The sequence below is a fragment of the Heloderma suspectum genome, chromosome 3, assembly GCF_057233095.1.
Source record: "Heloderma suspectum isolate Gila_16-S chromosome 3, 16-S_ref, whole genome shotgun sequence".
Lineage (NCBI taxonomy): Eukaryota > Metazoa > Chordata > Lepidosauria > Squamata > Helodermatidae > Heloderma > Heloderma suspectum.
Window position 1 is genome coordinate 88,494,330 of NC_139460.1, and position 13,087 is coordinate 88,507,416.

Below are 13,087 nucleotides of genomic sequence, written 5' to 3' on the forward strand. Positions count from 1 at the left end.
TTGCCAGATAATGGAGGAACATTTTCAGTTTATATCTGAAAGGGTTTTTATCTGTAAAGGTGGCCTAAATATTTTAAGTAAATAAAAAATAAAAATATCTGAAAAATTAAAACATATGCTTCTTGTGTAACACAAGTTACCTTATTTTGACATGAATACAGTTGGACCACAACCATGTAGCTTTGTTAGAATGTAAAATCTCTTTTTAAATTAATATGCTAACCTGTGAAATGTTTGATTATGCATGTCCAAATGTAATAAAATATTACCATGGAATCATCCAACAATCCCATTATTCCCTTCACACATGCAAACTCCAGCTCTATTCCAAGCACACAAAAAATTCTTTCTGAGGCTGACATTAGGGAAACTTTCACGTGGCCACTACATCCTGAGGACTGTTGAAGTGTCTAGTACTGAGGGAAGAAGGATGGAAGATAGGGCATAAGACCACAAACAAGCCTTGGCAACTGTGCACAGGACAGCTGTGACTTAATACTGAAAGCAGTTGGCAGTTAGAAAATAAACAATAGATATATTAATTGACAGGCAAATCTATGCTATTGGATTGCTAGGGCGGTGTCTATTATAAAACCACACTCTGAATAACTTCTATGTCTCCCTTCAGTAAAGAACATGTCAATTCTGTTAACCAGGGCTACATAACCTCCAGCTCACACCACCTCTTGGGTTTCCTCCAAGGGGCAGGGGCTACTCTACAGAGATGCCCTCTGAGGGAAATCCCTCAGAGGGCATCCCCGCTGCTATCTCTGATTGGAGATAGCAGTGGGGATGAGAGGCAGCGGGAGTTAGCTATGCAGGGGGAAAAGCGGCAACTCTTGCTCTGCGTGCAGGCAATTCCCAATCCCCAGCTATGTCATAATCAACCTACAGATTAATCCATTGGTTATTTATAGCAACAGTGTTGTGAGGTTGAAAATTTTTCATTTCATTTTTCTGTGAAAAAATTTCCATTCGTTATTTCATAAAAGTCTAGTTATGTAATGAAATATATGGATACAATACCAGTCGAATTGGGAATTTGCAAAGTTATGATTTTTTTCCTCCAGATGACCGTTGCTTCTTTATTTAAATGCAAGAGTGCTTTTGGTACTTTTATTAGAGTAATGGTTTTTATTGCCTTCTGATTTTTCTAAAAATTTGAACTATGTAAGAGAAGTGCATGCTGTTGAGTTGCCATGTCAAAACATTACAGTAATATAAAATATTACAGTAAACATAATTTCTAAGTAAACTTTGAATTTGTTTGAATATAACATTTAAAACACAGTTAGTATACTTTATTGATTTCTTTTTCCAACAGGTGGTTCTGCCTTGCTAGATGGGTTTTTTTTTAAATCATTCAGCCTTATGTGCCTCTATAAGTTTGTTCTCTCTTTCTGTTCTCACCCCTGCCCCAATGTATATGGCACTTTACAGACTAGCATAAGCTTAGAGGAACTTTATCTAAATTTTGGCAGGGGCGAGGTGATGGTGGTAATGGGGTGAGGTGATACGAAGAGGCAAGGATTAACAAGGGATGAATGTGACTAAACCTAGTTATATAACTACTTACACTTTATTTGGATTGAGGATGAGGGTTGAGGGTGCAGTCCAAGCCTTATGGAAAAGGTGTATTGGATGAGAAATGTGAAGGAAGAGCATCCTGCAGGAATTCTGAGAGGGCGTTCAAAGTAAAAGGGAGCCTTAAAGGAGGCAGCTGTCAAACTAGATGCAGTTAGTGCAAGTGGGAGTGCAAAAGGGCGTGGCATGTGCTTTTCTATGAAAAAGAGTGGCTGCTGAGTTGGGGAGGGGTGGACTGTGAGGAGGGCACCCCGAAGGGTCGGGGATTTCCTGGGGAATCTCCTTGCTAAGTGCGTGATGTTGAGCACTTTACCCCACCTGTTAAGGGTTCAAGATCACCCACTTAACAAGGGGATCCTGAGGATTTAAAGTGTTGACCCGACTCTTGGAGGTGTCCTCCTCCCAGACCACCCCTCCCCAAGTCAGGAACAACTCTTTTGTCATAGAGTCCTACACAAATCCCTTTTATATCCCAATTGCAATAACCACATCTAGTTTGACAGCTGTCAAACTAGATGCAGTTACTACTATTGGGAGTGAAAAAGGGGTGTGTGCACTTTTCTATGAAAAACAGTTGCTGGGGACTGAAGCAAGTGGAGATTTGAAGCAGGGCACACCTAAGGTTCAGGTCAACCCTTTGAACCCTGAGGATAACCTTGCTAAGCAGGTGATCTACACCCCATTTCCGACATGTCAACTGTCAAAGGCTGTCAAACCAGCCTGTATTCAGTCCAGTCTTGTGTTTTACCTTGTATGTTTGACAGCTCAAACATACAAGGCTCCAGGCAAGGCAAGCCTGTGTATTTTGACAGTTGGAGTTTCACACTTCTGCAACTCTGTAAACAGATTTTAAAAAGGGAGGCATTTGGGCACATCCCCCCCAAAAGGCTCCCCTGAAAAAAGTGAACAAATATTTCAGCCCCATTTTTATTTTATTTATTTATTTATTAAATTTATTAATCGCCCATCTGACTGGTCACCCAGCCACTCTGGGCGATGTACAACCCACCATAAAACAATTTAAAACAATAAAATTTTACCATAATTTTTTTTTTTTAAATACCCTAACCCACCCCAAATGCCTGCCTGAACAACCACGTTTTTAATGCACGACGGAAGCTCATTAAAGAGGGGGCATGACGGAGTTCCCTAGGGAGGGAGTTCCACAGCGTGGGGGCCACCACAGAGAAGGCCCTCTCCCTCGTCCGCACCAGTCTAGCTGTCCTGGCTGATGGGACAGAGAGAAGGCCATCTGAGGCTGATCTTGTTAAGCGGCCTGTCTGGTGCTGCTGGAGGCGCTCCTTAAGATAGGCTGGGCCGGAACCATATAGGGTTTTAAAGGTCAAAACCAACACCTTGAATTTGGCCATGTACTACCGATGGGAGCAGATGGTCGGGAAGGAAGGGGCGCAGCCGCCGTATCAGATGGAGTTGATACAGCGCTGTCCAGCTCACAGCTGACACCTGAGCCTCCATGGACAGCTGGGAGTCCAAAATGACCCCCAGGCTGCGGACCTGGTCTTTCAAGGGTAGCCGTACCCCATTCAACACCAGGTCAACATCCCCCAGCCTCCTCTTGTCTCTTACCAAAAGTACCTTGGTCTTGTCAGGGTTGAGCTTCAGCTTATTCCTCCCCATCCAGCCACTCACCGTCTCCAGACATTTGGACAGGGATTCTACGGCCAACCTTGGTGAAGATTTGAACGAGAGGTAGAGCTGCGTGTCATCCGCATATTGATGACACTGCACCCCAAACCTCCTGATGATAGCCCCCAATGGCTTCACATAGATGTTAAATAGCATCAGGGAGAGGATGGAACCCTGTGGCACCCCACAAGTAAGTGGCCACGGGTCCGAAACCTCCTCTCCCAGTGCTGCCCTCTGGTACCTGCCGGAGAGGAAGGACCGGAACCACCGCAATACAGTGTTTCCAATGCCCAACCCCTCCAGGCGGTCCAGGAGGATACTGTGGTCAATGGTATCAAAAGCAGCTGAGCGGTTGAGGAGAACAAGGAAGGAGCATTCACCCCTATCCAGAGCCCTCCTCATATCATCCACCAAGGCGACCAAGGCCGTTTCTGTCCCATGCCCTGGCCTGAAGCCCGACTGAAATGGGTCTAGATAATCAGTTTCTTCCAAGTGTGCCTTCAACTGCACCGCCACCACCCGCTCAATCACCTTGCCCCAAAATGGCAGATTTGAGACTGGGCGAAAGTTGTTCAGAACTTGAGGATCCAAGGAGGGCTTCTTTAAGAGCGGTCTTATCACTGCCTCCTTGAGGGCTGATGGCATCACTCCCTCCTCAAGGGAGGCGTTCACCACCGCCTTGATCCCCTCACCCAGTCTCTCTCTGCAGCTCATAATGATCCAAGATGGGCAAGGATCAAGTGGTCGGCCTTACAGATGAAAGCACCTTGTCCACTTCATCAGGAGGAAGAAGCTGGAACCGATCCCACAAAACCGGTTTGCCACAGGCCGCCTCTTGCTCACTAACTGTATCCACAGTGTGCAGAGTAACACACCTAATCTGATCAATTTTATCTGCAAAGTGCCTTGCCAGGGCCTCACAGGAGGCCTTAGAATGCTCCAGTGGTTCCGGAGCCACTGGACCGACCAGGCTCCGGACCACTTGGAACAGCCTCCTGGGGCAGCACTCTGCAGATGCGATGGAGGCAGCATAATATTCCTTTTTTGCTGCCTTCACTGCCACGTGATAGGCTGAAGATATAGCTCTAGCCCGTGTCTGATCGTCTTTGGAGCGAGACTTCCGCCACCGGCGCTCTAGCCGTCTCACCTCCTGTTTCAGAGCTCGTAACCGTGGATTGAACCATGGTGCAGTCCGAGCCCTGTTCAGGGGGAGAGGGCGTTTCGGAGCCACCCGATCTAATGCCCCAGTAATTGCGGCATTCCAGCCACCCACCAGGGTCTTGACCGAGTGGCCGTTGGCATGCCCCAGAGAATCCCCAAGCGCGTTCAGGAATCCATTTGGATCCATAAGACGCCTGGGGCGGACCATTTTAATGGGTCCTCCACCCCTGCGGAGGGGTTGTGGAACCGAGAAGTCCAACATCACCAGATAGTGATCTAACCATGACAAGGGGGTGGTGGATATACCCCCAACTTCCAGATCACTCCCCGCTTCTCCAGAAACAAACACAAGGTCTAGTGAATGACCGGCTACATGGGTGGGCCCAGTTAGAATATGGTGCAGCTCCCAGGAGGCCATGGTCTCCATGAAGTCCCGAGGTGCTCCTGTGAGGGTGGCCTCCGAATGTACGTTGAAGTCCCCCAACACCAGTAAGTTAGGGGACTGTACACGCACATCAGAGACCACCTCAAGCACCTCGGCCAGGGAGTCAGTCGTGCAGCGGGGTGGACGGTACGCGAGCAGAATCCCCAGACTGGCCTTCGGGCCCAACCTCCAGTACATGCACTCAACAACCTTGGTCTCCCGGAGAGGGGGTCTGGTGAAGACCAAGGACTCTCGGTAGATAACAGCCACTCCCCCTCCCTGATCCCCAGCCCTCGGCTGCTGTGCATACGAAAATCCAGCTGGACACATGGCTGCAAGGGTTGGAGCAGCAGCCTCGGCCAGCCAGGTCTCCGTAATACATGCCAGGTCTGCACCCTTATCCAGGATCATGTCATGGATGAGGGAGGTTTTCTGGGTAACAGACCTGGCATTGCAGAGCAGCAAACGAAGGCCAGAAGATGGGGTCACGCCTCCCCCAGCCATCCTTTGGCTCTGGACAGGCCCGGAGCAGGGGACAGATACTACACATCTCTCCCTTGTTCCTCTTAGCTGGCATGGCCTGCCCCTAGCGCTCCGCCAGCGCCTGCCGCCCAGCCTCGGTATGTTCTGGCCCCCAACACTCCCCCCACTGCCTCCATCAGGTGGACACATGCCCCCTCGCTCCCGCCTATCAGGCAGGCTACCCACCCCTAAAAACACAACAAAATCCCCCCCAACAAAATAAAACAAACAAACAAAACAATTAAAATCCCCTTAAAAATGCCAGGCAGGAGTCCACAGGGAAGGCCTGGTGGCGGTGGTAGCGGCGACGGCGGCAGCAGGCCCAGCGGCGGCAAGCACGCCTCTTCCCCGGTGGTGGTGGTGGTGGTGGTGGCTTCTCCTGCAGGCCCTGGCTCTCCCAGGCCACCTCAGCCAGCCAGCTTATGTAGCCCCTCCAGGAAGGGGCAGGTGGAGCAGCACAGCTGGCTCGGTACCTGGGGGCCTGGTCCTGCAGGGCCTGGCGGTCTGCCAGGCAGAAGTCCACAAGGAAGGCCTGGTGGTGGTGGCAGCGGCGGCAGCAGCAGGCCCAGCGGCGGCAGCAGCAGGCCCAGCGACGGCAAGCACGCCTCTTCCCCGGTGGTGGTGGTGGTGGTGGCTTCTCCTGCAGGCATAAATTAATTTTGCATAAATTAAATAAAATAAACATTTTTTAAAAGGCTCTGACCGCAGCCAGGGCCATGATCAGAGCAGGGGCAGGGAACTTGGTGGCAGATAAGATGGGTACTGCTTCCATGTCATCTGGGATACTGGGTGGAGCTGGCTGGAGGACCAAGGAGGGAACAACCCATGGTGAGCCCAATCATTTGTCAGGCTCACTATGGGTTGCTCCAACCACAACTCACACAATATGGCTTATTCCGCAGTGTGGGCTGCCACAATGTATGAACCTGGCCAATGATACAAGCCAGGGCTTTGTGCCTGGTTAACAGGGTGGATGTTGTGATGTCAGTGGATGCTGAGAGGAAGTCCTTGGGGGAAAGATAAGCTCTTATGTACATACAAGGTACAAGGCACCCATGGACTAATTCATTATCGGTTGCTTGCCATTCCATTCATAAAATAATATTTTCAAAACTCCTTGAGTTACATTTGTGACTACTCTGATTCTAGATATTTCCTAGGATTCACAGTCAGTCTAACACATGGCAAACTTTGATCCCTCACAAAAGAGCTTAAGATGGTTGTATTTCTATGTGAGCTAATGCAGTCACATAAGCTTTGTTCTGAGTCATCTCACATTAGTTTTAAATCCATCCCAGGAATTCGTTATTCAGTAGAACCAAAAGCACAGTGATAGAGTATATGCTTTCCATGCAGAAGGTTCCAGGTTTAATCCTTGGCATTACCAGTTAAAAGGGTTAGGTAGCAGGTGATGGAAAAAAGCTCCTCCCAAGACTCTGGAGAATTGTTGACAGTCAGAGCGCACCGTATGGTGCTAAATAGACACATAGTCTGACTTCATATAATTATTTTTATTTATTATTTATTTTACTATTACATTTATATCCCACCTTTTTTCCTCTTGTAAGGAACCCAAGGTAGCTTACATGGTCCACCTCCTCTCCATTTTATTCTCACAACAACCCTGTGAGGTAGTTAGGCTGAAGTCACTGACCCAGTTGACATGATCACCACAACCCACTGTGGCTTGTTTAAGCCCCGGTGGGCTGTGGTGTGTACTGGGCAGTTTTGAATATTCAGGCCGTGGCTTGTGTTGTCCAAACCTGGATGGCATGGTTTTTGTGAGGGTTGAACAACCCTCACATAACCCTGGAATAGGCCATGGGTTGGTTATGCGATGACTGTTTAATGCTTACACAACTCCCGCCCCCAGGCTCAAACAACATGATAAGCTGTGACCATGGCTTGAATATTCAAAATTGCCACCCGCACGTGCCATCATGTGCTGCAGCCCATGGTGGTTTAGATAAGCCATGGTGGCTTATTTGATGTTGTGAACCAGCTCAGTGACTGGTCCAAAGATACCCAGTGAGCTTCGTGGCTGAGTGCAGACTTGAACCCGGGTCTTCCCAGTCCAACAGTCTAACCACTACACCACACTGGCTGTTCTATCTTGGGGTTTCCCTAATGCAGTGGCTTTCTACCTTCAGGCACCTGTTTCCGCATTTTTCTATGGTGCAAATTCATTTCTTGAGGGGGTACATGTCAGACCCATTGGGTCTCATTGCTGACCTGATTAAACTGAGTGTGTGACATCCAGCACTCCTTCAGCTGCACACTGCTAGGGAATACTGGCATTGGTGAGCAAGGTGACTTTCAGTTATCTTACCTGCCATTAGTAATGTTCTCCGTGAGGACCTCCTTGATAAACATCCAAGAAACCCCAAGTTTCCGGGAACCAGGGCTGGCATCAAGGGTAGGTATGTTTGACCACCTGCTGAGGGTTCCCACCCCAGCAGGGACCCCCTAACAAGCCCCTTGGAGTTGCTGCTCTTCACCATTTCAGCCTACTTGTTCACCTGCCTGTTGCTCTGGCCAGACTACTGTGGTGGTATGAAGGAGGAGCAGTAGGTTCCACTGGCTGTGTGCTTGTTAAGCAAGCAACTGGCAGCAATGATGAGAAAGAGGATAAGGAGCAATAGTAGCTGGTGACAATGGCAGTGAGAAGGTAGACTCACTGAGGGAGGGGTCCCATTGAGGGTGTCTCGCCCAAGGGCCCTTCAAAACCTGGAGTTGGCACTGCCGGGAACAATGTTTGAAACTGCTACTCTAATTTATAGTCTTCCAGATGTCTTCATGAGAGCTGGTGTAGGGTAGTGGCTCAGAGACTAAGCTATGAATCAGTAAGTCCCTGGTTCAAATGTTGCTTCTGCCATGAACTCAGTAGGTGGCCTTAGGCAAGCCACTCTCAACCTCAGTAAGATCTGCAATATTGGGGGTAATACTGACTTATTTTACAGGGTTGTAGTAAGGGTTATAACTAGATAATGCATAATGCACTTGAAAGTACATACAAATGTGGGGGAGGATGTTGGAATTGGACCAAATGAGCACACAAAAGAGAAACATCTCAGAGCAGAACTCTGGAAAATATAGTTGGCTCTACCTAATGCAAGTGCTCAGTATAATTGGTATATCTTACTGGTGTGTGAATCACAGCCCCACCAGGGTTGCTGAAGAGAAGGAATTGGGCTCTAAATTCATTATGGTGGAGTTTTATGGTTAGTATAATAGCTGTGCAAGGGGGATGAAAGAGCTGAATAATAGAGAAGGAACTGTGCAAAGGAGAGTAGGATCTTGGTGAGTGTATGTCTGATTGCTATGAAGAACAATAGCAATAAGATGCAGATGCATTTTCCACCTCCCCCCACCCCAGATTCCCCCAACAAATATCAGGATTGACTGGCTGGACTCTTCTGGCTTTTTTGTTGTTACTGTTCTAGTGCTTCAGGCCCCTCTGTTGCTTGTCAACTAATTGAAGCTTAATTGGCCGCTCAAGTATTTAGCAAGTCTCTTGGGAAACTAGAAGTTCTTATTCTTGTTCTCTGTGCATCATACATATGGGTTCTGTGCCTCTGCAGATCATCTTCTGGAATGTTCTAGAGCTAAGATTGACAGGATTTTTGCTTCTCATATTGGGGCTACTGATTTTAGATCTTCAGGGTAGTCTCTGTGTTTTCATGTCCCCCTGGATCTCTACTTGACCAGCTTCCCCATATGATTGCCAGTCTGGGTAAATTAAAACTGTATCCAACAGACTGCCTGAAGTTCCAGTCTTTGAATGCTTTGTGTGCAGTACTTTGGGCATTTTTCCAAGGTCTGTCAGATGTACTTGGGAACTCCAGTGTATGTGGATCTGCTTTGGGTTTTGTTCATGGTAATAGCTTTGACTTGTGATTGTGGCTGAGCCCTGCCAGAAGCCTGTCACATCAGACTCCTTAAAACTTGATGATGATGCCTAGGAATTTGAATTATCTTTTCAAGTATGTGCTGATATGTGTTCATAATGACTTTCTTGTATCTTGTTGACTTCCTTTCCATTTTTGTGTCTTGCAATTAACAGCATTGGATACACAGTTGAGAGCAGAGTACTACATCAATATGTTGCAAAAGACACTATCTTGTATTTAGTGTGTGATGTGTGTGTGAAGTACTGAAGTCTCTGTCTACTGCACACTAATCTCTTTACCTCTTGTTTAGCTTGATTTTCCTCTGCTTAGTAGTTGTGAGAAGTTATCATAAGACAACCAATAACTACCAAGAATCTGCCAGATACTTTGTCTTCATTGAGGTGCAGTCTTTGTTTTTCATTCAGGCTTGCTTAGCCAGTTTGGCCAAGCCAAATGCAGTCTCTCAGGATACTGAATAAAGGATTGCTGCAGAATTCTTCCCCAAACATAATTTTGTAGTGTATTGGAGGTTTGCCTATGTGGAACATATGACGGAATTTGGAACGGCAGGGAATGGGATTTATCAAAACGTAACCACAGTTAAATCTGGTCCTGGATTGTGTGTCCCATTTCATAGAAGCCTTACTGTGAACCTTGGACATTATGCCCTGGTGTTCCTGTAAAGTCATTTGGAAGGCCAAGGGTATTAGGGAGGGGCTGTGCTGGCCCTGGGCTTTATCAGAAGCCACAAATGCCTTGTGCAGTTGTGTAGTGAGTTCATGTAATGACATGGAATCATGAGAATTATTGTTCCCATTGCCTAGCAGTGCTCATGCACTGAAGCATTCAAGGCCACCATGAAGCTTCAGTATTCACATGGTCAGTGCACACTAGGGCCTACAGCCTTGTTCAAAGGCCTAGTGATGCCAAGCTAATCAGAGAGCCTTGGGGCATTGGTATGCCATTTAGTTTCAGTGGAATTTAGCTTTTGTCTAGAAATTCCATGGAAACTGCCTTGAATTTGGAGAGAGTAGATTTGTCAGCATAATTTCTCCATGGGGTAGCATACATTGCTGTTGTAATTATTATCAGTTACAGTGATCAAAAACTTCTGTTTATGATAATAGAAATATTAATCGCAACTGTGACTGGGCAGAGGTGGGTGGGCCCATATCCCAGTCAATAAATACATATTGGCAACTTCTTAACACCCTTTGGCCACATTATCGTAATCAAGTTGTTTAGGGACTGGCAAGGGATTTTTTTTTTATGCTGGTTCATGCTCAGGAGTGAAATGGGGATGTGAGTAAGTGCTGGTGATAGTTTATGCCAGGTTTATTAACACAGAATACATGGATGAGATTTTCTCTGGGTGGTGTTGATAAACAGTGAGCTGTGAAAACTGAAGCTTTTGAGATGAAAAATAAAACATTAGATAAATAAAGCCTTTCAAGGTAAGAGCCAAGTTTTAATCAGTTTTAATGAAAAGATAAGAAAACACTGATTTATGGGCAATATCTAAATATTACCAAAGTTGAGGCTGTTAGAAATTCTTAACTAAGCTTCAGTCCTTTTTTTTTTTTTTAATTTCTATGTCAAGAAGGTAGTAAGAGTGACTTTATTGTGCTCTGCAAGTGGTGTGGATGCAAAAACCTATTAATTTATTTAAGCTGAAGTGGCACCTATCATTCCTGTGAGCAGCATTCATTTCATGGTATGTGTCTACATGCTTACACACACACACACACACACACAAAACACACACACACACAAAACACACAGAGATTGAGAAGGAAAATTTGGTACAAGCCAGTTGAAAAAGCTGTTATATCTAAACATTCTGATAGGTGAGGATACAATTATATTTCATACATTCTCAGGATGGCCTGGAAGAGGAGTTGATAGACAGGTTTTGGGATTGTCAGGTACTAGGTGGTGTACCAGCAAAAGGCAGGTTTTTCAAGTAGGCTGTGTTGAGGAACCTTTTCCAGGTCCATAGATTCCCCACTTGGAATTTAAATGGGGTGCTCACAAGTGCTTTCAGGCCGTCTCTTTGAAATCTTAGGGAGCCTACTCTGAAGATAGTCCTGTTAATGGCTATCACATGAACTTGGCTGGTATTGGAGTTGGGGCCTTGTCCATTAATGAACTACTGTAATACATTGTATTTGGGCCTGCCCTTGCAGATGACCTAGAAACTTCAAGTAGTGGAGAATGTGGCTGCTAGAATGTTGGGTGCAACAAGATGGGATTACACCAATTCTAAGGGAGCTGCACTGGTTTCCTATTTGTTTCCAGGCCCAAGTTATAGATTGTGTTTACCTGTAGAGCCCTGAATGGCTTGAGACTCGTACCTGAAGGAATGCCTCTCCTTATACCAGCTTGCCTGTGTCTTAAGATCTGCAGGGTAGGCTCTTCTCAGGATGCCTTCTACTAGTTGTTTGACAACTAGAGAAAGAACCTTATTTGTTATGGTGCTCCATTTGTGGAACACCCTCCCCATGGAGGTACAACTGGCACCAACCTTGTAATAATTTCAGGCTAGGTCGAAACTTTTCTGTTTTCTGCCTGGGTATTTTAAGCTAGGCAGTCTGTCTTGTTTTATTATTACTGCCTTTTAATGCTATTGTTTTTATTGCAATTTGTGGTTGTGTATGGCCCTTTTTGTTATATGTATTATTCACTGTTGTGACATCTTTTCATAAAGGACTATTTATAAATATCAAAATAAAGTAATGAAACGTTCTATATTTAAAATTTTGTAGTTTTTAAAAATAATATAATTACTAAAACAAATAGTGCAAAACAATTACAAAACTAGTAATGGAGCTTATAACATTGTCAACGTCTTGTATATAGATAATATATGGTAGCAAATATATTAGCTGTTATGTATATATTATTCTACTGGATATTTGTTAATAGACCAATAAGATATTTTATGCCTTAATACAGCAGTATGCAGTTAAACTTCAGTGGTCTTTGGGCTTGTGCAATCTACTTTTTAAAAATTAGAACCCCAAGGTCCACTAAACAGAGCCAAGTGCAAAATGATGGGTGGATGGGAGCACTGGAGTCAGTTACTGCAACTCATGAGCCATACACTGTACATGCAAATACAAATATATGCCTGAATTGCTATAGATCAGGATTTCCAACACAACACAAAATTTTCAAAGTGGCTACTAGAGCAGCACAAAGACCTGGTCAAAGGCAACCAATTACTGCTCATATTTTAGATGTGAGAAGCATGAGTCTAAGAGATAAATGATTAGCACAAGGCCAGCCATAGCAGAGGTTTTTTTAAACTTTCAATTTAATTTGCTGTTGTGAAATTATTGGGAATCAGAAACCTCTATTGTTCTACTACAAGTCATTCAGAGATCTGCCAATAGATCCTGATCTATCTGCCGCCCACTCCTTCCCTAGAGGGATATATTATCCTGAATTTATTCTAAATGTTCTAATATATCCATGCCCAATATATTTATATTTTGGGATAGGCCCAGTTTCTACTAGCACAGTTTGGAACAAATGCAGGGACACAGAATCTTGTTGGCAGTAAGTATCATCTAGGATATAATCTTGGATGAAACTGATTATCTGGATCCATTTCAATCTGATTGCAGGCCTGGTTTTGTCACAGAAACTGCCTTGATTGCCCCGATGAAGGACATGCATCAGAAGGAGCTTGGCATAATGCAACTCTTCTAATTCTCCTGGATCTCTCAGCAGTTTCCAGTACCATCGACTGTGGTATCCTTCTAGTTAGACTTTCTGCTTTGGGAACTGGGTCAGTTATTCCACTCTTGCTGATTCCAGAAGGTGGTGCTGGGGGACTTCTGTTTTACCCCATGGC

The 13,087-nt window shown here is 45.5% G+C and overlaps 1 protein-coding gene across 5 annotated transcripts in view; it reads left to right on the forward strand.

The window, feature by feature from the left end:
* DYRK1A (dual specificity tyrosine phosphorylation regulated kinase 1A) overlaps window positions 1–13,087 on the forward strand; it is a 149,760-nt gene that overhangs the window by 60,748 nt on the left and 75,925 nt on the right. For 2 of the 5 annotated variants that reach the window (XM_084843710.1, XM_084843711.1), the window contains exon 3: window positions 12,858–12,984. The exons of the other annotated variants lie outside the window; for them this stretch is intronic. In XM_084843710.1, coding sequence (XP_084699836.1) covers window positions 12,858–12,984 — 127 coding nt within the window. The remainder of the gene's footprint in view (window positions 1–12,857; window positions 12,985–13,087) is intronic. 5 annotated transcript variants of the gene reach the window in all.